This window comes from Rhinoderma darwinii, chromosome 2, assembly GCF_050947455.1.
Source record: "Rhinoderma darwinii isolate aRhiDar2 chromosome 2, aRhiDar2.hap1, whole genome shotgun sequence".
Classification (NCBI taxonomy): domain Eukaryota; kingdom Metazoa; phylum Chordata; class Amphibia; order Anura; family Rhinodermatidae; genus Rhinoderma; species Rhinoderma darwinii.
The window spans coordinates 46,765,384-46,792,286 of NC_134688.1; the positions used below are offsets into that span (position 1 = coordinate 46,765,384).

The 26,903-nt window shown below is 41.9% G+C and overlaps 1 protein-coding gene across 7 annotated transcripts in view; it reads left to right on the forward strand.

The window, feature by feature from the left end:
• The window catches only part of RNF17 (ring finger protein 17), a 318,008-nt gene that overhangs the window by 48,738 nt on the left and 242,367 nt on the right, over positions 1-26,903 (forward strand). For 6 of the 7 annotated variants that reach the window (XM_075851603.1, XM_075851604.1, XM_075851605.1 and 3 more), the window contains 2 exons: positions 22,653-22,714; positions 25,303-25,358. In XM_075851603.1, the coding sequence (XP_075707718.1) occupies positions 22,653-22,714; positions 25,303-25,358 (118 nt within the window). Of the gene's footprint in view, positions 1-313; positions 380-22,652; positions 22,715-25,302; positions 25,359-26,903 lie in introns of those variants that run through there. The other variant, XM_075851609.1, reaches the window with a different exon arrangement.

Sequence of the window (26,903 nt, forward strand, 5' to 3'; positions counted from 1 at the left end):
GTAGTCTAGAAGGCCTCGCTATAAAGTGGAGCCAACTTTGTACAGCCGCTCTAACTGTAGGCACATTGGGAAGGGGGAGCTCAGGTCTCAAGGCATATGCCAATAGAACATGCAAAAGAGGTCGGTCCCCTATTAAATAGCTTTCAATTGTGGGCCAGCTAACCCCGGAAGGGGCACTAAACCATTTTTCCGATTGTTTAATTATTAATGCCCTGTGGTAGGCTATTAAATTAGGCACCCCCAGCCCTCCTCTGTGTTTCCTTTTCATCAAGAGGGATGCTGCAATTCGAGGTTTCTTTCCTCCCCACAGGAAATTTTGGAGTTGCTTCTGGAATTTCGACAACCTTGAGATCGGCATAGGGATTGGTAGCGTTCGCAGGTAATATAATATTTTGGGCAATATGAACATCTTGTAACACACATTACGGCCTAGCCATGAGGGTTCATGTGAAGCTATTTGATCCAATTCTTTCTGAATAGGAGTCAGGAGTGGGACAAAATTGATTTTGGGAAGTCGGGACAACGGGTATCCAATTTGGATTCCCAGATATGGAATGGAGGACTCTTCCCATTGGTATGGGAACTCAGTTGTTATGGATTTTTTCAGGCTTGGGGAAATAAATAACCCCAGAATTTGAGATTTAGATGCATTCACTTTATAGTAAGATACCAATCCAAACTTAGCAATAATTTGTGAGATTTCTCTCAGAGAAGACAAAGGATCAGTAATAGTCAGAATAATATCATCCGCGAATAAGCCAATTTTATGTTGGCGGAGTCCCACTGGAATGCCTCGGATTTGGAGGTTAGATCGTATAGACTGCCAGTGGTTCCATAACCAGTGTAAACAACAAGGGGGATAATGGGCATCCCTGCCTAGTGCCATTGGTAATATGGAAGGGGGTGGACAGGAACCCATTCGAAAGGACTTTAGCCGTAGGTTTGGTATATAGCGCTTGTATAGCTTTAAATATGTTCCCTGCAAATCCAAACTTTGTCAAGGTTGAAAATGCAAACCCCCAGTGTATTCTATCGAACGCCTTCTCTGCGTCCAGGGTAAGGAGGAGAGAAGGCGTCCGAGACTGTCCCACCCTAGTTATGAGATTAATTACCCTTCTAGTCCCGTCAGGAGCTTGTCTCCCTTTTGTGAACCCAACTTGATCCGAATGTACTAGTGTGGGCAGGATGTCTATTAATCTGGTGGCTAAGAGTTTAGCATAAAGCTTAGTATCACAGTTAAGAAGGGAGATGGGTCTAAAGTTGGCCGGTGTTGTAGGAGACTTCCCTGGTTTCGGGATCGTCACTATCGTGGCCTCTAACATTTCCTGGGGCATACTTCCCTCTGTCATTGCTTTGTTGAAAACTTCGGTTAGATGAGGAGTCAGAATATGCCCAAAAGTTCTGTAGTATTCGTTAGAAAACCCATCTGGGCCAGGGGATTTATTGGCTTTAGATAAATGTATTATTTTGGATACCTCTATAGGAGATATAGGGGCATTTAAACTTGATAGTTGTTCTTGAGACAAGGAAGGTAGTTGAACCGAGTCTAAAAAAGCTTGGATATTCTTATCTAGTGGTTGTTTAGTGTGGGGATCTGACCTCAAATTATATAATTTAGAGTAATAGTCGCTAAATTGATCCGCTATTGTTTGGGGGTTGATAATTTTTGATCCATCTACCAATGAATCTAGATGCGTAGTTTTAGTTTTGAGTTGACGCTGTTTCATTCTTCTCGCCATTAGTTTACTAGTTTTATTATAGGAAGTATAATAATTCAACTTTAGGGCTGCAGTTTTTTTGTCAAATTCGTCTGAGGAGAGCTTTCAAATTTCGTCTAAGAGTCATGAGTTTGTCATGTAGGGCGGATGTCTTATTTTGTTGGAGTTCCATTTCCACAGAGCGCATTTCCTCCAGCAGAGATGTCAAAGCTGCTGCTTTCAATTTTTTATATCTTGCCCCTTGTTGTATCAAGAACCCCCTCATATCCGCTTTATGTGCGTTCCATAGTGTGAATGGACTTAGGTCTGGGGCTCCGTTTAAGGAGAAGTATTCCCGCAATTGGGAGGAAATGCTCTCTCTGTACTTAGGAAGGTTAATAAGAAAATTATTTATCCGCCATGAATATCTAGGAGAGGGAGCAAAACTTAAAGAGAGAAGGAGATATGTGGGAGCGTGATCTGACCATGTTATTTGTCCTATCTCAGAAGTTTTAATTTCTGATATAGAAGATCTATCCACCAAAAATAGGTCTATTCTGGAGAAAGACCGATGTCTTGTGGAATAGAAGGTGAATTCTATAGAAGAGGAGTTCATACAGCGAAACGTGTCGTATAAATAATCTTTGAGTAACCATGGTGAAAGAGTCAGGGGAGAGCTTCTAGTCTGATTAGTTGAGTCCCATTCAGCATTCGGGATTAGGTTGAAATCTCCACAAATTATAAGCTTCCCTTTCATTACCTTCCTGATTTTACGCATAGTTTTGTTGAGGAAGCGTATTTGGGACGAGTTTGGTGCATATATGCTAGCAATGGTGACTTGGCAATTGTTGAGCAGACCCACCAAAATTAAAGATCTCCCCCGTTCATCAACAACCGAGGATTGCAGTTGAAAGGACACTGTATCTTTAAAGGTTATCAGCACTCCCGCCTTTTTTTTGTCAGCCTTGGATGTATATATTATCGGAAATCTATGGTGGGTGAATTTGGGGCTATGGTCCTTGGCAAAATGCGTTTCTTGTAAGCATACAATGTCGGTATTAGAAACTAAAACATCTCTCCATACTGAAGCTCTCTTAAAGGGAGAGTTAAGCCCTCTGGCATTCAAAGACATAAATTTAACCGCCATAATCTGTACAAATACATTCCTCTCTATAAATCCAAAACAGTATTAGATATTTGCCGTTACATACCCACATCTTGTTGGACACAAATAACAGTATTCTTGTATAAGCAATTTCAAAGGAAAAGGACAGGGAAAGGAAGGTGAAACGGAAAAACTGTAAAACGAATAACATTATTTAGTGAGAAAGGTGACTCCGCCAGACAACTTGGCTGCGAGTCGCCTAAGACCAATGGGGGAAAGAGTCTCTTGGACACCATCTCGATCTCCATTTTAGCCCAAATACTCCGGAAAAACATCAGGTTCGAGAATTCTCAAACCATTCCTGCGGAAGTCTCTTTGGGGACCTCCTAGCAGGGGCCACAGCAGGTGATATAGGTGTAAGTCCCCATTTGCGAAGTAGGGCTGATCCGCCTTCTACATCCACCATGGTGTGCAGGACGCCATTCTTATACACCAGTAATTTGGTAGGAAATCCCCATCTGTATCCCACGTCGTTCTTCCTCAGGGCCAGCGTAATAGGTAGAAATTTCCTCCTCGCTTGCAATGTCATTTGGGACAAATCCGCGTAAACATGAATCTTCTCATAGGGAGTAGGTAGAGCAGGCAGTCGTCTGGTGGCGGACATCAGAGAATCTTTAGTGTGGAAAAAATGGATCCTTGCTATCACATCTCTCGGCAGATCATTAGGAATAGATTTAGGTTTCGGGAGCCTATGAGCTCTATCAATAATGAGATCCTCTGGTTTGGAGGAAGGTAACACTTCTTTTATAAGTTGCTGCAAGTATGCAGTGAGGTCGTTAGGTTGAACAGACTCGGGAATTCCTCTAAATTTAACATTATTTCTTCTATTGCGATCTTCCAAGTCTGCCAATTTGTGTTTCAGACTTTGCATTTCTTCTTCCAGGGATACGTGAGCATCTACCACCTTATTATGAGCATTAGTGAGTTCACTCATTTTAACCTCCACGTGATCTACCCTTTCTCCCAGGCCGTCAATGGCGTTAGAGAGCTTTGTGGAGAATCTTAAAAGATCACTCTGAAAGGACCCCCTCAGGGCTAATATCACATTTTTAATAAAGGCCTCTGAAGCAGCTTGGTTAGAGGAAGGGATATCTTCTATAGCTCCAGGTTGTGCAAATAAATCTTCTGTCCCCAGGCTGTGGGCTGCTATGAGACCTGCAGGGCTGGGGAGGGGAGATCCCCCTGAGGCACGAGGGGCGGACGCCATTTTAGGTATGGGAATGGCTGATGTTACAGCAGAGCGTCTCTTCCCTATATCCGCTATGGCTGGCGATTCTTCTTCTCCTTCCCCCCGGGGCATGCACTCACCCTCCTGTGATGTCCTGGAGACCTCTTCCTTCCCTTCTCCCTCAGGCGAGGAGGGACAGACAAGCGGGATCTAAGCAGAGGAAGTCGCGCCGACGCCATTTTTGTTCTCCCTTGCGGAGAAGAAGTCTGTGAGGCGCTTGGGTCCCGTTTTTAAAGATTTCGTCCGGGTCATCATGATGCTTCCTTTCCGAGGATAGCAATCTGGCGTTCCGGTAATGGTCCGGTAAGTATTCCTTGTTGCTATGGTCGTCGCTTGGAGAGATCAGCGCGGAGCTCAAGGAGATGCGACCGCTCTGTTCGGCATCCAAGCCACGCCCCCGTCACTCCTCGGCGATAGACAATTTTGAGTGGAGCATGCTGCTCACTGAGCAAGCAGTTAGTGGGGTAGACCTGGAGGGTGAAGACATGGGTGAGCAGGACCCGGCAAGTCGCTGGATTAATGTAGTTAGGGGCAGTAGAAAGGGGTCAAAGAGGAAGGCCAATCCAGTTTGTTAATCCAAGCAAAATTGCCAAGTTGGGTGATGATACGGATCTCCCTAACAGCTGGGAGAACACCCCTGCTAGTAGTCGACGGGATGGTAATGCAGGTAAGGCAAGACAATTGATAGTTGTAGGGGTCTCTATAATCAGGAAGACGGATAGAATAATTTGTCGCCAAGACCGCCTTATCCGAATGGTGCCAGGGTTCGGCATGTGGTGGAACAGGTAGATAAATTACTGGGAGGGGCTGGTGATGATCCAGCTGTCGTGGTCCATGTGGGTACCAATGACATAATACATGGTAGAGGGAGGAGCCTTAAGAATATATTTAAAGGAACAGTGTCATCGCAAATAATTTTTTTATATGTTAAAGATGTTAGTGCTGTAATAAAAACGTTTATATTCATTTGTGTGTTTGTGTTTTACTGTTTCTTATTTTTACACTTTTTCTTCCCTATGGGGGCTGCCATTTTTTGTTCCATTTCTGTGTGTGCCGATTAACGACACACACAGACATGGAACACGGCAGCCACAGTCCCATAGGGACTGCGAACGGCTCCCGTCCCATTGACTGCCGTGTACGGCGTCTGTGTGGGAACTGCGCATGCGCCGCTCCCACACAGTCCTATTCGAAATTGGCGCCGTCCGGCGCCATTTTCCTGTGGACCGGAAGTCGCGGCCGGACAGTAATATTACTACTTCCGGTCGCGGCTTCCGGACTTGTGCACATGGAACAGCGGCAGCAAACGGAGCGGACGGGCCAGAGGGAGCCGCGGCGGCAGGAGCTAGGTTAGAGAGGGGTCAGACTTTATTGGTGGTGGGAGAAATAGAATGTGGGAAGAGGACTAGACGAGGATAAGCAGATCCTTTTGTTACAAAACCGCAATGAAAATAAAAATTGCCAAATAATGTCAAATCACATTTCTGATATCAAACGTGGCAATTTGAAATACAAATTAAAGTGTATGTTCACAAATGCCAGAAGTCTAGCAAGCAAAATGGGGGAGCTAGAGGTATTGGTACTGGAGGAACATATAGATATAGTTGGTGTTGCTGAAACATGGCTAGACTCTTCACATGACTGGGCTGTAAATCTACAGGGTTTTACACGGTTTCGAAAAGACAGGGCAAATAGTAAAGGCGTTGGTGTATGTCTGTATGTGAGAAGTGATATGAAGGGGAGTGTGAAAGAGACAATAGTGGGTGAAGATTGTGAGGAGGTTGAAACCTTGCGGGTGGAATTACAAAGGGAGGTAAACACTGAAAAAATTACTTTTGGTGTAATGTATAGACCCCCCAATATAACTGAGGAGATGGAAGGTCAGCTATATAAACAGATGGAGCGGGCAGCACAGGCGGATACAGTAGTAGTAATGGGAGATTTTAATTACTGGGATATTAATTGGTGTCATGGTTCGGCTTCAACTGCAAAGGGGAGACATTTCCTCAACCTGTTGCAGGAAAATTTTATGGGCCAGTTTGTGGAAGACCCGACTCGAGGTGAAGCTCTGTTGGATCTGGTAATTTCTAATAATTGCAGATCTTGTTGGGAATGTCAATGTTCGTGAAAATCTCGGTAAGTGATCACAATATAGTTAAATTTTACCTATACTGTAAAAAACAAACAGGCTGGGAGGGCAAAAGCACTTAATTTTAAGAAGGCCAATTTCCCCAGGATGAGGCCTGCAATTCAGGATATAGACTGGGAAGAACTAATGTCAAATAATGGGACAAATGATAAATGGGAGATCTTAAAATCTACTTTGTATAATTATAGTGCAAAATTTATTCCTACAGGTAACTAGTATAAACGACTAAAAAATTAAACCCCACATGGCTTACACCTTCAGTAAGAAGGACAATACACGAAAAAAAAGGGCATTTGAAAAATACTAATCTGAGGGTACCACTGTAGCCTTTGTAATTTGTAAAGAACTTAATAAAATCTGCAAAAAAGTTATAAAATCAGCAAACCTACAAATTGAAAGGCAGGTGGCCAAAGATACTAAAACAAATCCCCAAAAAGTCTTTAAGTATATAAATGCTAAAAACCCAAGGTCTGAACATGTAGGACACCCCAATAGTGGTAATGGGGAGTTTGTCACGGGATCAAGAGAAGGCAGAATTATTAAATAGGTTCTTCAGCTCTGTATATACAACCGAAGAAAGAGCAGCTGATGTAGCTGGTGCCAGTGCTGTTAATATATCAGTTGATATACTGAATTGGATGAATGTAAAGATGGTTCAAGCTAAATAAAATAAATGTGCACAAGGCCCCAGGACCAGATGGGTTACACCCTAGAGTTTCTAAAGAGCTTAGTTCAGTTATTTCTGTCCCCCCTCTTTATAATGTTTAGAGATTCTCTAGTGACTGGTATAGTGCCAAGGGACTGGCGCAGGGCAAATGTGGTGCCTATTTTCAAAAAGGGCTCTAGGTCTTCCCCGGGTAGTTATAGACCAGTTAGGTTAACCTCAATCGTGGGAAAAATTTTGAGGGACTATACACAGGATGTGACAAAAAAATTGTATTATAAGTGACCGCCAGAACAGATTTATTAAGGACTTAAAGGAACAGTGTCATCACAGAAATTTTTTTCATATGTTCAAGATGTTAGTGCTTTATTAAAAACGTTTATATTTATTTGTGTGTTTGTGTTTTACTTTTTCTTATTTTTACACTTTTTCTTCCCTATGGGGGCTGCCATTTTTTGTTCCATTTCTGTGTGTGTCGATTAACGACACATACAGACATGGAATACGGCAGCCACAGTCCCATAGGGTCGGCGAACGGCTCCCGTCCCATTCACTTGTGTGTACGGCGTCTGTGTGGGAACTGCGCATGCGCCGCTCCCACACAGTCCAACTTGAAATTTATTTTTCCTGTGGACCGGAAGTCGCGGCCGGACAGTAATATTACTACTTCCGGTCGCGGCTTCCGGACTTGTGCACTTGGACCAGCGGCAGCAGACGGAGCGGACGGGCCGGAGGGAGCCGCGGCGGCAGGAGCAGGTAAGAGATTTCAATGTATGTTCGTGTTTGTGTGTGTTTACTACTGTATGTAAACCTACTACACTGTGTGTTAGCTCAAAAAATGGCGACACACAGTGTAGGAGGTTAGACCGTTCAAACCCTTCGTTTATCCCGGCACTAGCCAGGATAAAGGAGGGGGGGATGCTGAGAGCTCACTAGAGCGAGGGCTTTTTACCCAATTTTGCAATGCTGCAATTTTGGGAATAGCTCCATCTAGTGACCAGAAATGGGAAATACTATAAATTAGAATTAATTTATAATATTTCCTGACTCGTGAAAAAAATAAAAAAAATTTGAACAATGTTCAATCACCCACACACTAAATGTTTAATTAAAAAAAACAAAACATGTTTTTCTGGCAACACATTGCCTTTAAGTTCTGAAACTAACCTGATTTTTGTTTTTATGAAGAGGTGAGCAGAAGCCTAGACAGAGGGGCGTCTGTCTAGTGTGTTTGGACTTTGCAAAGGCATTTGACACTGTCCCTCATAGATGTCTAAAGAGTAAATTAAGGTTTTTAGGTTTAGAAAATATAGTTTGTAATTGGATTGAGAATTGACTCCAGGATCGTATCTAGAGAGTTGTGGTCAATGATTCCTACTCTGAATTTTCCCCGGTTATAAGAGGTGTACTCCAGGGTTCCGTGCTGGGACCACTATTATTCAACTTATTTATTAATGATATAGAGGATGGGATTGATAGCACTATTTCTATTTATGCAGATGACACTAGTATTGTTCAGTTTACTGTCGTGGAAATCAATGGCTCAAAATATATTAGACTGAAATTTATACGAGTCCAAACAGACTCTCAGGCCAGGCACCATTATACAGTATCCTAATTAGGATATTTCACCAATCTATATCGAGAGAGGAGAAGAAAACACACAGACGCTGCTGATATTCTCAAAATACTCCTCTGAGGTTTATTTTCCAAACTCAAACTGTAATACTGAAATTCAGAAGGGGTGTAGGCTTGAGGTTAACCAATCAGAGACAATGTGACAATATTTGTTGTTCAGTACAAAGCAGACCATAACGTACATCCCAGATACATAATTATAATTCTTCACATCAGGTTTGCAGGTGGCCTTATCTCTCTTGAACAGAATGTTCCCTTAAGATGGCTCTCCCACACCCATACTTGCCACCCTCCCTTCTCACTCCGTTCCCTCTCTGCAAACTTCGTATGGGAACCAAGGTCAAAGATAAAACATACGAAATCAACATTACTTATATTAACCCCGTAGTGTCTAAGCCTGTTTTGGCCTTCAGGACCAGCCCCATTTTTGCAAATCTGACATGTCACTTTATGTGGTAATAACTCCAGAATGCTTTTACCTATCCAAGCGATTCTGGGATTGTTTTCTCGTGTCATGTTGTACTTTATGATACTGAAAAAATGTAATCGTTAAATTCAATATTTATTTGTAAGAAACGCCAAGATTTAGAGAAAATTAGCAAAAATTGGCATTTTTCTAAATTTGAATGTATTTACTTGTAAAACAGATAGTAATATCACACAAAATACTTACTAGTTTATATTTCCCATACGTCTACTTTATGTTTGCGTCGTTTTTTGAACATTCTTTTATTTTTCTAGGACGTTACAAGGCTTAGAACTTTAGCAGCGATTTCTCATATTTTTAAGAAAATTTCAAAAGGCTATTTTTTCAGGGACCAGTTCAGTTCTGAAATGGCTTTGAGGGCCTTATTTTAGAAAGTCCCCAGAAGTCACCCCATTTTGAAAACTGCACCCATCAAAGTATTCAAAACAGCATTCACAAAGTGTTTTAGCCCTTTAGGCGTTTCACAGGAATTAAAGCAAAGTAGAGGTGAAATTTACAAATTTCATTTTTTTTCTTCAAAAATTAATTTCTAATAAATTTTTTATGTACCACAAAAGGTTTTACCCAAGAAATGCAACTCAATATTTATTGCCCAGATTCTGCAGTTTTTAGAAATATCCCACATGTGGCCCTAGTGTGATAATGGACTGAAACACAGGCCTCAGAAGCAAAGGAGCACTTAGTGGATTTTGGGCCTCCTTTTTTTAGAATATATTTTAGGTACCATGTCAGGTTTGAGGAGGTCTTGTGCTGCCAAAACAGTGGAAACCCCCCAAAAGTGACCCCATTTTGGAAACTATACCCCTCAATGAATTTATCTATGGGTATAGTTAGCATTTTGAACCCACAGTTTTTCTGCTAAGTTTATTTGAATTAGTATGTGAAGATGAAAATCTACTTTTTTGGTGAAAAAAGGTAGAAATGTTAAATTTTTACAAGGAATAAAGGAGAAAAAGCACCGCAACATTTGTAAAACAATTTCTCCTGATTACGTAAATACCCCATATGTGGTAATAAACTGCTGTTTGGACCCACACCGGGGCTTAGAAGGGAAGGAGCGCTATTTGGCTTTTGGAGCTCAAATTTAGCTGGAATAGTTTTTGGGTGTCATGTCGAATTTGCAAAGCCCCTGAGAGACCGAAACAGTGGAAGCCCCCCAAAAGTAACCCCATTTGGGAAACTACACCACTTAAGGAATCTATCTAGGGGTATAGTGAGCATTTAGGCCCCACACGTCTTTTGCAGAATTTATTAGAATTAGGGCGTGAAAATGAATATCAACATTATTTCCACTAAAATGTTGATTTTTTTTCAATTTCACAAAGGATAAAGGAGAAAATGCACCCCAACATTTGTAAAGCAATTTCTCCCAAGTACGGCTATACCCCACATGTGGTCATAAATGGTTTTTCATTCGAAAGTAATTAACCCTTTACGAACTGATTCATGTTTTGCTTTTTCGTTTTTCCTCCCCGCTTTCAGAGAGCCACTACTTTTTTATTTTTCTGTCAGAGTGGTGTGAGGGCATATTTTTTGCGGGACGAGCTGTCGTTTTTATTGGTACAATTTTTTGGTACATAAGACTTTTTAGCACTTTTTATTAAATTTTTTATTAGAGCCAGGGTGACCAAAAAAACGCGATTTTGGCGTTTAAAATTCTTTATTTTTCACGGCGTTTACCGTGTGAATTAAATAATGGTATATTCTAATAGCTTGGACTTTTACGGACGCAGCAATACCAATTTTGTGTATTTTTTTTACATTACTTTAGAGAAAAAATGTGAAAAGGGTTTCTTTTTGGACTTTAAATATTTTATTTTTTTTCCACTGATAATAACTATTTACTTTTGTTTTTACATATTTTATTAGTCCCCATAGGAGACTTGAACCAGCGATCGTTAGATCACTGGTAGAATACACTGCAATACTAATGTATTGCAGTATATTGTGAATTTTACAGGCTCCTGTAACAGCGTGATCGCTGTTTCTGTCAGTTAGTCCCGGGTATCAGCTGTAATACACAGCTGACACCTGCAGCGTATGGCACGGGCTCAGCGCGTGAGATGCTCCATATATCACCCCCCACACCACGACATGCTATTAAGTCATGGTGCGCAAAGGGTTTAATGCGCAGCGGATGGTGCAGAGTGAAAATTCAAATTTTCCACTGATGTGTCATTTTAGTGCACTATATGTTGTGCCCAGTTTGTGCCACAAATACCACACAAAATATTAACAGGGTTCTCCAGGTCTCAGAAGGGAGGGACGCCATTTGGCTTTTGGAGCGCATATTTTGCTTGGTAGTAGCTCTGGCGTTTTGCTGGTATTTCAGTTTATAATGTGGGGGCACATGTAGGCTGGGCAGAGTACATCAGGGGCATAATAAGAGGGTATAATAATGGGGTAAATAAATAATAATCCACAGATCTGTGGCCAGTGTCGCACTTATAAATGGCGCCCGATCTTATACGCTTTTGGAACACACTGCACATTTTGCATCGCCATAATCTGGGAGCCGGAACTTTTTTTATTTTTTCACTACCGGTGCCGTGTGAGGGCTTTTTTGTTGCGGGACAATCTGTAATTTTCATTGGTACCATTTTGGGGTACATGTGATTTTGTTGATCACTTTTTATTCAATTTTTCGGCAAGCCAGGTGACCAAAAACCATCAATTCTGACAATGATTTTTATTTATTTTTGACGGCGTTTACCCTGGGCTATAAATGACTATTATACTTTATTCTGCGGGTCGGTACGATTACGGCGATACCATATGTATATAGGGTTTTTTATGTTTTGCAGCGTTTGTGCAATAAAATAACTTTATAAATTTATTTTTTGTGTCACCATATTCTGAGAGCCGTAACTTTTTTATTTTTCAGTCAAAAAAGCTATGTAAGGGCTTGTTTTTTGCGGGACGGGTTGTAGTTTGTATCGGTACTATTTTGGCGTACATGCGACTTTTTGATCACTTTTTATTGTATATTTTGGGAGGGGTGGTGACCAAAAAAATAGTGATTCTGGCATTGTTTTTCGTTTATTTTTTATGCGGTGTTCACCGTGCGGGAATAATAATATTATAGTTTTATAGTTGGGGTCGTTACGAACGCGGTGATACCAAATATGTGTAATTTTTTTTTACGTATTCATTTTTTTTCCTATAATAGACTTATAATAGGAAAAAAAGCAGTTCATGTTTGTCACTTATAACTTTTATTTTTAAACTTTTTTTAAAACATTTTTATTCTTTTTTTTTACTTTTTTCACTTGTCCCACTAGGGGACACTTAGACTTGCAGCTCTGATCGCTGCTGGAATACATTCCACTACACACGTAGTGTGATGCATTCCAACTGTCATTGTGACGTGACAGTCACACTGACAGGAAGCCTACGACGACCACCCTCGGGGTGGTCCTCATAGGCTTCTGTACATGGCAACCCGGAAGCCATTGTCTGGCGTCCGGTTGCCATGGGTACCATCGGCAGCCCCCGTGATTTCACATGGGGGCCTGCCGATCGGCGCTAAAGACCTTAATTGTGGCGTTCAAAATCGAGCGCCGCAATTAAGGGGTTAACTGCCGATATCAGCGGCGACAGGCCGCTGATCGGCAACGGGGAGAGCAGGGCTGACACCCTGCACAGTTAACCGCCGCTGCGGTGTAGCGCCGCGCGGCGGTTAACTGTCAAAGCACTGACGTTACTGTACGTCAAGGTGCGCGAACTTTATGCTCACCTTGACGTACACTTACGTCATGGTGCGTTAAGGGGTTAAAGGAACAATAACTTTCCTATTCACTACAAAAGGGAACTCCAGACAAGATGGCTGCTGCACGAAACTAAATCATTTAAATATTATTATAATCACTTTCACATAATACATTTCTTAGTAATTCGGCATCCTGCTTGATAATTCATAATGTAATTTCATACAGAGAATATAAGCAAATAAACCATCCTTCACACTATGGAAGATGTTCTTAAATTGCAAGCTGATTTGGACACTTAAGTGTTTGGGCATCCAGTTGGCAAATGTAGTTTAATGTAGATAAATGTAAAGTTATGCATCTGGGTACCAATTATCTGCATGCATCATATGTCCTAGGGGGAGCTACACTGGGGGATTCACTTATTGAGAAGGATCTGGGTGTACTTGTAAATCATAAACGAAATAACAGCATGTAATGTCAATCAGCTGCTTCAGCAAGATATTGTCGTGTATTAAAAGAGGCATGGACTCGTGGGACAGCGATATAATATTACCACTTTACAAAGCATTAGTGAGGCCTCATCTAGAATATGCAGTTCAGTTCTGGGCTCCAGTTCATAGAAAGGATGCCCTGTAGTCTGAAAAAATACAAACAAGTACAGCGAAGCTAATAAGGGACATGGAGAATGGGTTTCTCGGGCTGTTGCAGCCCCTCCCGTCCTTTGGACCACTTTTCCATATCGGGCAAGGGGTTAAATCGTGGTGAGCACGATGTCCGTGTCTTTCAGGGCTTGGATTCCCTCTCCTCCAGCGTGAATAGGAGGGGGCGTGATGCACATGATTCCCTGATTGGCCAGAGATGTCTGGGGGCGTGGCTACAGCGGGATCCTGGGGTTTGGTGCTAAATTTAGATAGAGTGCCTCCCATCTGCTGTAGCACGCTGAAGCTATCCTGAACAGTATAGGACCACAGCTTGTCTGCCCCTGATGAGCCTATGGAGCCACGCAAGGCTATGGACCCTGGAAAAGCCCTTTGCCCGGTAGGGTCCCTCCTCTTTTTTTCCTTCCACCTTGTAGCTATATGTTCTTAGTCAGTTGGGGGTATAACGGACACCTGTTTTATTAATTTTTTTAAAAATATATTTATATACTGTTAGGGGATAGATGTATATGCCAGGAAGCCCTCTTAGAAAAAATTAGCGGTTTGCTGAAGATACTTGTGTTCCTACAAGAAATCTCTCTGTAAGAAATGCATTGAGAAAATTGTGACGCCCTCCTTCTTGGATAATTTAAAGAGCCTTATTAGAAAAGAAGTGGCTTCTGTTATTGATTTACGATTATCACTGATTTTGTGCATCTTTCCGTACCCGCTACTTCTGCTACGTCAGGACCTTTCTCCTACCATGAATTGGACAGTGTACCAGATGAAGGGGAGATAATTGACTGATTCCTTTGACACCTCAGGTCAACCATTTTATCTCCATGATGACACAGAAAAACTGCTTAAAGAGGCTCTGTCACCAGATTTTGCAACCCCTATCTGCTATTGCAGCAGATCGGCGCTGCAATGTAGATTACAGTAACATTTTTATTTAAAAAAAACGAGCATTTTTGGCCAAGTTATGACCATTTTCGTATTTATGCAAATGAGGCTTGCAAAAGTACAACTGGGCGTGTTGAAAAGTAAAAGTACAACTGGGCGTGTATTATGTGCGTACATCGGGGCGTGTTTACTACTTTTACTAGCTGGGCGCTCTGATGAGAAGTATCATCCACTTCTCTTCATAACGCCCAGCTTCTGGCAGTGCAGATCTGTGACGTCACTCACAGGTCCTGCATCGTGTCGGCACCAGAGGCTACAGTTGATTCTGCAGCAGCATCAGCATTTGCAGGTAAGTAGCTACATCGATTTACCTGCAAACGCCGATGCTGCTGCAGAATCATCTGTAGCCTCTGGTGCCGATGTGTCCTCGCTCGTCTGACACGATGCAGGACCTGTGAGTGACGACACAGCGTGATCTCTGGAGAACACGGCTGTGTCTGCACTGCCAGAAGCTGGGCGTTGTGAAGAGAAGTGGATGATACTTCTATACACAACGCCCAGCTAGTAAAAGTAGTAAACACGCCCCGATGTACGCACATAATACACGCCCAGTTGTACTTTTACTTTTCAACACGCCCAGTTGTACTTTTGCAAGCCTCATTTGCATAAATATACGAAAATGGTCATAACTTGGCCAAAAATGCTCGTTTTTTAAAAATAAAAACGTTACTGTAATCTACATTGCAGCGCCTATCTGCTGCAATAGCAGATAGGGGTTGCAAAATCTGGTGACAGAGCCTCTTTAAAGCTATCCGTATGGTGAGATTTTTTTGTTGACTCAAAGATCCTACAAAGGTATCTAATTTTCGTCGTCTAATCTGTTAAAAAAAAAAAAGGTTTTCACACACTATGGGTATGGAAGAAGTTAAGGAGTCAAAGATCAAATGTCCTGGGGTCTGGAATAAAAAAAAGATAGTCTTTCCAATCTATAGAACAATTAGAAAACTTATTAACAAGGAATGTAAGGATCCAGAAAAAAAAAAAAGAGCATCTGTCTCCAAAGCATTTAAATGCAAGTATACTATGTCAGAAGAAGAAGTAAAACTTCGGGACAACATCACCAAAGTTGATGCAGCAGTGGCAACAATTTTAAAATAATCCTCTCTTCCCTTTAAAGATATGGGTATGCTTAGAGACCCTATGGATAAGAGAGAAGGTTTACTAAAACGTTCTTGGGAAACCACAACTGCCATTCTGAGGCCAGGAATTTCTACCACCTGCACTGCTAGATCTCCGCCTTTAGCTTAACCAGCTAGAAAATAATCTTGCAGCGGTTACTCCAAGACAAGATCTTATTTCCTCTATGCCCATGCTTAAACAAGCAGTAAATTTTATGGCAGACGCTTCAGCAGGCCTAGTGAAAATGACCGCAAGGTCTACAGTCCTTGACAACGCAACAAAAAGAACTGTCTGGCTCAGGAAGTATGTTCACACGGCTTAGCAAAATACGTCTGAAAATACGGAGCTGTTTTCAGGCGAAAACTGCTCCTGATTTTCAGACGTTTTTGTAGCAAATCGTGTTTTTTGCTGCGTATTTTATGGATGTTATTGGAGCTGTTTTTCAATGGAGTCAATGAAAAACTGCTCCAGTAACGTCCCAATAAGTGACATGCACTTCTTTTTTTTCGTGCGCTTCTTTAAACGCGCCGTATTTTGACAGCGACGCGTAAAATTACACCTCGTGGGAACAGAACACCCTAAAACCCATTGCAAGCAATGGGCAGATGTTTGAAGGCGTACTGGGGGCGTTTTTTCAGGCGTAAAACCCCCGAATTACGTCTGAAAACAGTGCGTGTGAACATACCCTAAAGGAGATGCCTGCATAAAAAACTGTGCGCCATTCCATGTGAAGGGGATCGCCTTTTCGGATTAAGTCTGGATGATATTTTGGAGAAAGCCTCAGACGACAAAAAAGGTTTCCCATCAGAGCCAAAAATGTTTCACCAACGCCAATCCTTTCGGAACCAGAGAAGAGATAGACAGACACCAGGTGGTGTGGACAGATCCCTTCACCAATTTAGGGGAAGAGGAAAGGGGTTCCTCTTTAATTCATCCTCTAATGACCATCGTGCCAAGTGACGCCGGATTTCCACTAGGAGGCTGTTTACATTTTTTTCACCCAGCCTGGGAAGACATCACAGCATCCCCTTGCATTAAGATCCAGGACAATAAAAAACTCTATCCTCCTTGGATCAAGCAGCTCTGATGAAAATTAATCTCCTCCTGAAAAAACAAGTCCTAATACAAGTCCCGACTTGTCATCAAAAGGATGGTTTCTACTTCCTGATGTTTTTGGTAAGGAAACCAAACTGCTCAGGTAGTGCAATTATAAATTGAAAAGCCCTGAATCAATATGTAAAATACAAAAAGTTCCAAATGGAGACCATTCGGTCAACGGTAAACATCCTATGTCAAGAGTCCTTTATGGCATCTCTGGACTTGAGCGATGCTTATTGCCATGTTCCAATACACCAAAATTCTCATAAGTTTCTCAGAATCGCAGTATTCATGGATCAGCACTGATGCCACTCCCAGTTCCAATCGCTTCCCTTCGGTCAGTGTGCAGCTCCCAGAGTATTCTCAAAGATCATGGCTTAGGTGTGACAGCCTTCTTACAGTTAAAAGGACGATTTCATAATCGAACCACCACTGATGGAGCAGAGGTTATGAAATCTTCAGTTCATCCAAAAGACCTTCACCAACTTAGGATGACTAATAAACTTAGAGAAATCAGATCTTTCACCAAGCAAGAGAAAAACCTTTTTGGGAATGCTATTAGATTCTCAGAACATGATGTATTTTCTTCCGAAACAAAAACGACAATCTCTGATCAACCAGATTTCAAGTTTCCGCTCGGTCTCTTCAGTTACCATCATAGAGGTAATGAAATTATTTGAAGTACTGACATCCACAATACCAGCTGTATTGTGGGCCCAGGCCCACTCAAGACTTCACCAGAATTTTCTTCTTTCCTCTTGGGACACAAAACAGTCCTCTCTAGACAAAAAGATCAAGATTCCATCAAGAGTGAAAAACTCCCTGAGCTGGTGGGTTTTCACAAAGAATCTCCGAAGAGGAGTGTCATGAACACCTCAGAATCTTATGGTAATTACCACAGATGCCAGCAAGAGTGGGTGGGGTGCCAAGACTTCAAATTTATGCATCCAGGGAACCTGGAATCAGTCTCTATCCTCAGCATCCTCAAACCTGAGTGAACTGACGGCAGTATACAAGGATCTGAAAGCCCTAACCGTGTCAGAGGATTGTCATTTAAAAATCCTATCCGACAACACAACCACAGTAACCTATCTCAACAAATAAGGGGGCACAAGAAGCCACAATCTCTATCTCCGGAAGCAGCCCAGTTATTTTCTTGGGTGGAGAAGAGTATTCTGTCCCTTACAGCAGTTTACCTCAAAGGAAGCGAAAGTGACATAGCAGATTTCCTCAGCAGGGAGTCTCTGAGAGATGGGGAATGGAAATGTAACAAGGGAATCTTTCAGTTGATATGCAAGAAATGGGAGATACCTAACCGATCTCTTTGCCTAGAGAAGAAATTTTAGGTGCGGAGTTTCTTTTCCCTGGCAAGAAAGGACAACCCACTGCAGATAGATGCCCTTTGCCAACCATTGTCAAACGATCTTCTGTATGCTTTTCCTCCCTTCGCTCTCATTCCCAGGACTCTAGCCAAGATCATCATGGAAAAAACATGTCATCCTGATCGCTCCCTTTTGGCCCAAAAGAGCCTGGTTTCTGCGGTTTCTCCACCTATCAATTAACACCCTGGAATCTGAATGTTCTCTCTTGAAAAGTAAGGCGTTTTCTGCTAAAGTTGTTTCCACTCTGCTCCTTAGTCGTAAAGAAATAGCTTCCAAGATCTACCTTCGTACATGGAAAACCTTTCTGACATTTTACAAGGACAAATGGGACTACTCCACTGTTCCAGATGTTACACTGGTGTTTTTTTTTTTTTATAGGCTGGTTTAGACAAATGGCTTACACCAAGCACTCTAAAAGTTCATATGGCTGCTCTTAGTGCGTTTTTGGACAATAAAGTAGCTGATCTCCCTTTTAGTGAAAAGATTCATCACTGGGGCCTCAAGGCTCCATCCAGGTTTACATTCTTCTGTCCCTCCATTGGACCTAAACTTGGTACTATCAGTACTTACCAGTTCTCCTTTTGAGCCCATTGAAAACATCCCAATAAGGTTATTTAACCGTTAAAACAACCTTCTTACTAGCCATAACTACTGCCAGGCGTGTGGGAGAAATACAGGCCTTTTCTTGTCAAACATCTTACCTCTCTATACTCGAGATCGGAATAATCTTAAATCATCATCCATTTTTTTTAGTGAAAATGGTTTCAAAAGTTCCACTGTCATAAGGAAATATGTCTTCTATCCTTTTGTCAAAATCCAGCTAATCAGTACGAAGAAGAATTCCACAGGTTGGATGTTCGAAAATGTGTGCTGGCTTATCTACAGAGAACTCAGGCATTTCGGAAGTCGGATCATATACTTTTTCAGTTCCAGGGAAAAAATAAAGGTTGCGGTGCTAGTAGGATCACTATTGCGATTGATAAAATTAGCGATTTCAACTTATCAATATAGAGATCTTCCTGTTCCTGAGGGACTGAAATCCCATTCCACCTGGGCAATGGCAGCATCCTGGGCTGGGCGAATCCATCCACTTTCTTTCGCCACTATAAACGTTGGTGCTAACTGTGTTTTTGCCTTTGAGTGTAAAGTTCTGTCTTCTTCTGTCCCACCATAATATCTTCACTGTTAATCCTCCTGTCGGTGCCGCTGTGGTGTTAGGGAAAGATGATAATTACTCTTACCGGTAATTTGATTTCCCTTTTTAACCTTCACAGCGGCACTGGATTTTCCCCTTCCTGTATGGTTTGTTTCCTAGTTGGCACTATTAACACTTTTTTTTTTTTCCTTTTGCATGAAGATTAAAAGCATGATATGTCTATCTTAATAAATTGAGGGCTTATTGGCCCAGTGATGTGCTCTACCTCAGCCCCTTATATTGCACTACAATGCGCAGGGCTCGTTTTGAAGCCATTCAAAAATTTGTATCCATTACAATGATAATTTCTAGTGCTCCCCCACCGGATGACCCCAATTTCAACCAACTCTTCAAAATTAGACCCCTTATTTCTTATTTGGCCCAAAATTGTTCCCCTGCATATACCCTTAGATGAGAAATTGCCATTGACGAGTCCCTGGTGCATTTCAAGGGGAGGGTGAAATTTTGGCAGTATTTGCCCAACAAGAGTGCCAGGTATGACCTAAAAATGTATACATTATGCGAGTCAGTCTGGCTACACGCACACTTTTAAAATTTATGAGGGAAGGGACAGTCAAATTGAGCCCCAAAACTGTCGTACCCCCCCCCCCTTCCGTACTGATCACAGCTGGGAAGATTGTGTGGGACCCTCTGCACCCACTGTTTGATCAGGTCTACCACCTGTACCTTGACAACTGGTACATGAGTGTACCCCTGTTCAAATGCCTGGTGGAGCATAAAATGGTGGCATGTGGGACGGACTACAAAAATCATAGGCACCTCCCCAAGATCCTTTTGAGCCAAATCCTGCAGCTTGGGGAGAGCAAGTGTGCTCCATAGTAAAGGAGTAATTTTTAAAAAAAATTCAGGTACGCGAAGGATGTCCTAATGCTGACAGCCATACAGTATTCCACCTGCTCCATTGTCCCTGTGCGTGGTGCAATATTCACCACCATGTCACAGCCTCTGTGTATCCAGGCATATAACAAATTTATGGGGGGGTCTGTCTAACCAGATGCTCAAGCCGTACAATGCCATGCAGAAATCAAAAGTTTGGTACAAAAAACTGGCAGTGTACTTTATCCAAATGGCATTGTACAACTCGTATGTAATTTACAGGAGCACTGGTCATGAGGGGGACATACTTTGAATACCAGGAGAAGGTAATAAAATCCCTTCTCTTTGGTAATGTAGCAGAGGTAGTATAAAGTCCTATCTCTGCAAGTAGTGATGCCCCCAGGGCAGCACTTTCCTGGTGAAGTGCCGCCCACAGAGAAAAAACTCCACCACCAGGAAAGTTGTCGTGTCTGGGGCAGTAGAGACTCCATATACCAGTGTAACAACTGTCCCTCCCACCCTGGGCTGTGTATGAAGGCGTGCTTCCGGATATACCACACCTCTCTGGAGTTCTACTTTTTATATTTATCCGTCCCTTTAATTTACAATTACCGTCTTTCCTTTACCATAACCTTTTTCACCATTTGAAAATGAAACATCCCCCATAACAAAACTAAAAATTCTCATTGTACCCCTCGATGATCACCTAGGATTTGTAATATGGTGTAGTATCTGCAGATTTTTTTTAGGCCTATACAAACATGACTTGTTCTAATACTTCCAGATCCTGCTAGATGTCCAGCAACCGCAGTTTAGGGCCAATTTGAGGGTATTTCTAAATTTAGAAAAAATTGCCTAATAAATATTGAGGTGCTTTTCTTCACTAGCATGCTTTGTCTGAAAAATAAGTCCTATAAATTAGGCATTTGTGAAAAAAAATGTTGTTTTTCACGCCAGCTTACCACAAGATTATGCAAAAAAATTATGGGGTCAAAAAAGTGATCACACCCCTAAATAAATTTTCAGGGGTGTAGTTTTCAAAATTGAGTAATTTCTGGGGGTTCTCCATAGTTCTTGGGGCTCAGACTCTTCAAAGATCAAATGAGGCTATTGAATCATTCATGCAACTTGGACCCTGAAAATCCAGGGCTACTTCACTTCCAGGCACTGCCACGTGTACAGACAACACGTGTACAATATGTGATGAAAAAACGATGTCAGAATTACTTAGATATGTAAAACCATCGCTGAGTTATTCTCAGATGAAGTGATTTAAAAAATCTGGCTTTGTCCTAAAGCTTTAAAATGGCTCAGTCCTGAAGGGGTAAGGAACAGGTTTGGCCTTGTCCTTTTTCAGCTGCCTTTTTATTTTCTTCCCAGGTCAAGACCTTGTAGAGTGCTGTTTCCCTGCTGCGCTCTGCTTTTTCTTTGCCCTGCCGCTCCCTAGTTCCTTAACTTGGGGCTGCATTCTCTCCATGGCCCCCATTTCAGCCTTTGCACAAGGCTTACTCCAGGTTCCTTTTCTGGAAAGTTGTGTTCCTTGTGGCTATCACCACCATCAGGAGGATCTCGAAGTCGGCAGCCCTTTTTTTGCAAACTTCCATTTCTACTTATTCACAATTGCAGGTAGGTGTTATGACCTCCCCCCCCCCCCTCCATAAGGTCGTTTCCACTTTCCCTAGACCACAACCAGTCTGGGCCGCAAGATACTTCAGACGGCTGTGTGCTAAGCGGGTCACAGGGCAGATCTTTTCTCCTTGTTCCTATCCTCTCTGACTACTTTAGGCAGTTTCATGGTACTGTGTCCCCCAGTAATATTGACAAGAAAATGTGCTAATTTTTTTTTGTTCTCATCGTAAAAACCTTTTCTTGTTCGTTTTATTGGGGGATACAGATCCTGTTCTATGTGGGGTTCTTCTGGTCTTTTTATATTGGTTGTTTCAGTTTTTCTTGTTCCACATTGCTTCTCTAAGAGTTTCTTTTCCTGCTGCTTTTGCGCAACCCGATCAGCCTGGTGCCTGTGGGATAGACAGAACCAACTTTCTGTACCTAGTGGCAGGGTCTTATACCGATGGTGCTGGGTTCCCAATGAATCTGAATCTAACAAGAAAAGGATTTTAGGATGAAAGCTGTCAATCAGCAGTGTGTGCTGCTATAACTGACCATACCCATTAGATTTCTGGTGGCTGGATCCTCTAAAAAATAAAAAAATTAGATGTCAGTCTCACGACTGTTCTCCCAATGACAGATGATGGGCGAACTGAGGATTAGACATGTTTGATTTCTGTCGTGCAGTAAACTACTTCTAGAGGTGTTTGGCAGCATCTTGTCCTTGACTTCCCATTAAAAAAATACCATGGTTAACTAACAACGATCATAGAGTAAGGCCGGCCATACGCATAGGCTTCCACAGAGCATATAATCACTTTCTACATAAAATACTGGACCAAATCATAGAAAACTATATAACCCTGAGCTAAGCATCTCTCTATTCTATGCTGCTTTCAGATAGGGCAACATAGGAGACCTGACAGATTCGCTTTAGAGTACACCATACATTTCTAAAGCGGAGTGTAATTGCTGTAATGCAGTTTAGTGTCTCTAAATGGACCCTATAATAGGAATTTTCCTGTATGCTGGTTTGTTGTAGATTTTGTCTAATGCTATTCCCTTTCTTTACAGCGTAGATTCAAATATTTCGGTTGATGATAACATTGGATCAAAGATGAAACAAGCGGTAAATGGTATGTCTAAATTATATGCTGAGAAGGGTATACAATTCAAACATGCTTTGGTACACCTTTGCAACCATTTTTTTCTGTTTTATTTTTGCAATGCATCTAAAATCAACTTTGCTAATAGTCTTAATTAAAAAATCACCTATCGTTTTGAGTCTACAGCACCTATGCAGATCTATGTGTCTTTAAAGGGGTATTCCCAGAATTGACAATTATCACCTATCCGCAGGGTAGGTGATAATTGTCGGCTTGATGGGGGCCCCACTGCTGAGACCCCCACTGATTGCCATAATTGTGTTTCTTGCAGAATACCCTCCCTTTTTTTTTTTTTCTAAACTGGGTACTCGACTGCTACTTAAGATTCCGTAACTTGACTACGAATCCTCTAAGGCTGTGTTCACATCAGCGTTGCTTTTCTGTTCATGGGTTCCGTTGCAGCTTTCAGTCAGAGGAACCCATTAATGGAAAGCCAAATGGAAACTAAAGCTTCTGTTTACATTACCATTGTTTTCAATGGTAATTCTTCAGTTTGCCTTGGTTTCCGTTCCATAACGTTTCCATTATTTAGCGGAAACAATACCGTAATCGACTGTGCACCCTATCTGAGATTCTCCTCTCCAACCATTCTCCAGGGCTGTCCTTTTGCTTGTCTCTTCACCTCTGATCTCCTCTCCTAGAGGATCGTCCACTACATTTTCCGTCTGGCTGTGCCATCGTGGTCACCTACTTAAACCTTCAAGTTGACCTACAGCACAGCAGTGCTTCCAGAGTCAACTGTGTTCCTATTGTGGGTAAAGAGTTGGTTCCGGCTCTCTGGACCCTGACCAGTCGTCCTTTCATCCTTTTGGCTTGTGTAGTAGATGTACATCTTGCCTCTCCTGCCTCTTCCCCTTAGGATTTTCAGACGGATCTTACATTATTTGGGTGGCACAGCTCTTGCCTCGAATGGGATCTCTCAGCTTGTTCTTTTCGACCTCCCTCTTGGTTCACTCTCTTCTTTTAGCACTTCTAATCAATCACAACCTTTGGCAGCATGCTTTATAAAGCCATAATCCTGAGATTTAGTGGTTTCATCACAAACTTACTAACCTTCCCCATTCCCTACTCCTCACAGGACCTGGAAGTCTTGTTTTCGCTAGTTTGAGGGATGTTACCATTCTCCTTCTCTTTCATCTTTTTTTTTTTTTTAATTGATCTAGTTTTTGTCTTTCCCCAGTAGCGTTTGGATCTGGGGCTAGACCTTAGTTTCCTCCGTGACGTGCAGACTGTGCTCCAATGGGTCTCCTCTTGGTTTCCCTTATTTTTGCCCCACAACACTTTGCGACGTAAATCTGGTCTTTTTATTAACGCTGTCACCTTCTTTTAGGTTCTTTTCCCATACTGGGAATTGCATTGTACTACATCTCAATGTGGTCACAACTCTCCTTTTCATCTTACCACAATAAAAATTACCATCTGTTAACCACTAAGATGCTGTGATCGCTATTGACCCCGCATCTAAGGGATTAAATAGCTGGGAACGGAGCTTGCTCCGATCCCGGCTGCTGCAGCAGTGCATCTTTTGAACACATCACCATAAATATACAGCCCACGCCCATGACTTCTTACCATCTCGGACATTTATGCATCGGATATGCCATAAATGTCCGAAGGATGCACCTTTGAGACCCGCAATCCTCCCTAAAACAGGGCCCCCTGGTCTCCGTCCTACCTGTTATTGCCGCCACAGACTGACGAGGTGGATGTGTTTTCCAGCAACAGCTGTGCGCGTTTTGCTATTTGGTCTCCAGAACTCCCATAGAAGAAGAGTTAAAGAAACAGCGGGCTATGCTGTTTCCTTAGCTCTCGAGTTCCCGGAAATGGCATAGCTCGCTGTTCCATAACTTCCGACTATTTCTTTAGATAGAGATGGCGGACTCGAGACGTTCATGAACTACATCGATGGCCTTTTATCTGCGGCCGCTGAAGTGATGTCGTCTGGCTGGCCGCTGCTTCACCCTTCAAAATTAGATTTGTGCCAGGGGCCTCAAAACCCCTTTAAGAAGTTATTAATTACTGAACTGCATTGCCCGGCATGTCTAGCTTCTGGGTAGTTGACTGGGGAACTAATGTACAGAAACATAAAGAGACAAATACCCGTGTAGTAGGCCGTAAAGGGTCGACCATTTAAGAAAAAGTCAAAGTTATTGCAATCACCAAATCCTAATGAGTAGAAGGCGCATCGCACTCAATAGTGCATTGAAGCCGTTTTCAGTTGCAGTGGATCCTGGTCAGAATTAAACCCAAGCAGTTGCTTCTGCTGTATTAGGCTGCCAAATGTTAGAGATTGTATTTAAATGGGCTTTTATATAAAAAAAAAAAAAAAGCAATGAACAGAAAGATAAATATACAAATATAATTAAATGTTTCACAAAACTGTTCGCTTCTTCAGGAGAAATTAGTCATACAAGTGGTAGTCATTGACAGCCAGCCCATGGAAACCAATAGAGCTGTGACGCACATGTCACGTCTCAACATGTCATCTTAATTACAATTGGGGTGTGCCACTTGGGTGCCTGCATTAGTTATAATCTGATTTTTTTTTTCTATTACAGAGAGTAATGTATTGCATATGATGGATACCGAAAATACCAATTCCTTTGACATCAAGGTAACGATGAATAAGCTGTATATGGGAAGGATGTATTTTGAAATTGGCACAGGGTCTCCCTCATCCACTGGTTATTTATGTTTTAAAAAAAAGGTCTTTCTTTTTAGCTAATTTATAAGAAAAACTAATACTGATTCCAAATCTATAGATATCTTTGACCCTTCCCCTACTTTCTAGAGACTTCTGATATAGACGGCTGCGCTGACTCTGGACTTGATATAACACAGTGGAACAACACTGCTGCTCAGTGTCCAAAGTCCTGTTTTCAGATGAAATTAAATTTTGAATTTCATTTGGAAATCTCGGTCCCAGAGTCTGGAGGAAGAGTGGAGAGGCGTCAATCCAAGTTGCTTGTGGTCCAGTGTGAAGTTTCCACAGTCAGTGATGGTTTGGGGGCCATGTCATCTGCTGGTGTTGGTCCACTGTGTTATATCAAGTCCAGAGTCAGCGCAGCGTCTACCAGGACATTTTCGAGCACTTCATGCTTCCCTCTGCTGACAAGCTTTATGGAGATGCTGATTTCATTTTCCAGCAGGACTTGGCACCTGCCCGCACTGCCAAAAGTACCAATACCTGGTTTAATAACCACACTATCACTGCGCTTCACTGTCCAGCAAACTCGCCTGACCTCAACCCCATAGAGAATCCATAGGGTATTGTCAAGAGGAAGATGAGACACCAGACCCAAAAATGCAGACGAGCTGAAGGCCCCTATCAAAGCAACCTGGGCTTCCATAACAGCTCAGCAGTGCCACAGGCTGATCCCCCTCCATGCTACGCCGCATTGATACCACCAGAGCAGTGCCACAGGCTGATCGCCTCCATGCCACGCCACATTGATAACCCCTCAGCAGTGCCACGGGCTGATCGCCTCCATGCCACTCCGCATTGATGCAGTAATTCATGCAAAAGGAGCCCCGACCAAGTATAGCGGGCATATACTGGACATACTTTTCAGTAGGCCAACATTTCGATATTAAAAACAGCTTTTGAAATTGGGCTTATATAATATTCTAATTTTCTGAGACACACAATTTTGGGTTTTTATTAACTATTAGCCATAATCATTAACATTAAAAGAAAAAAATGCTGGAAATAGATCAGTGTGTGTAATGAATCCATATAATATGAGTTTCACTTTTTTGAATTGAATTACTGAAAGAAATTGACTTTTTGATTATATTCTAATTCATTAAGATGGACTAGTGTATATGTATGTGTGTATATATATATATATATATATATGTATGTACATGTGTGTGTCTGTATATATGTATGTATATATAACTATATCGGAGAAAGCATCTCTACAGGTGTGAGTGGGTCTGCCCGAAAGATTTAGTATCAAGTATTGCAATACTTTTTTTTTTGATAGTTTGATACGTCCTAATTTATCGAACAGTATTCAACAGAACACCAACATCAGGGTGTTTTTGTTTTTTCTCACGTTTTTATTTATCATTTAATAAAAGTAAAATTTTAAGAGAGGCTTTCCCTGCCATTAGTAAATCCTATGTTTTGACCCTACAGGGAATATATGTAATT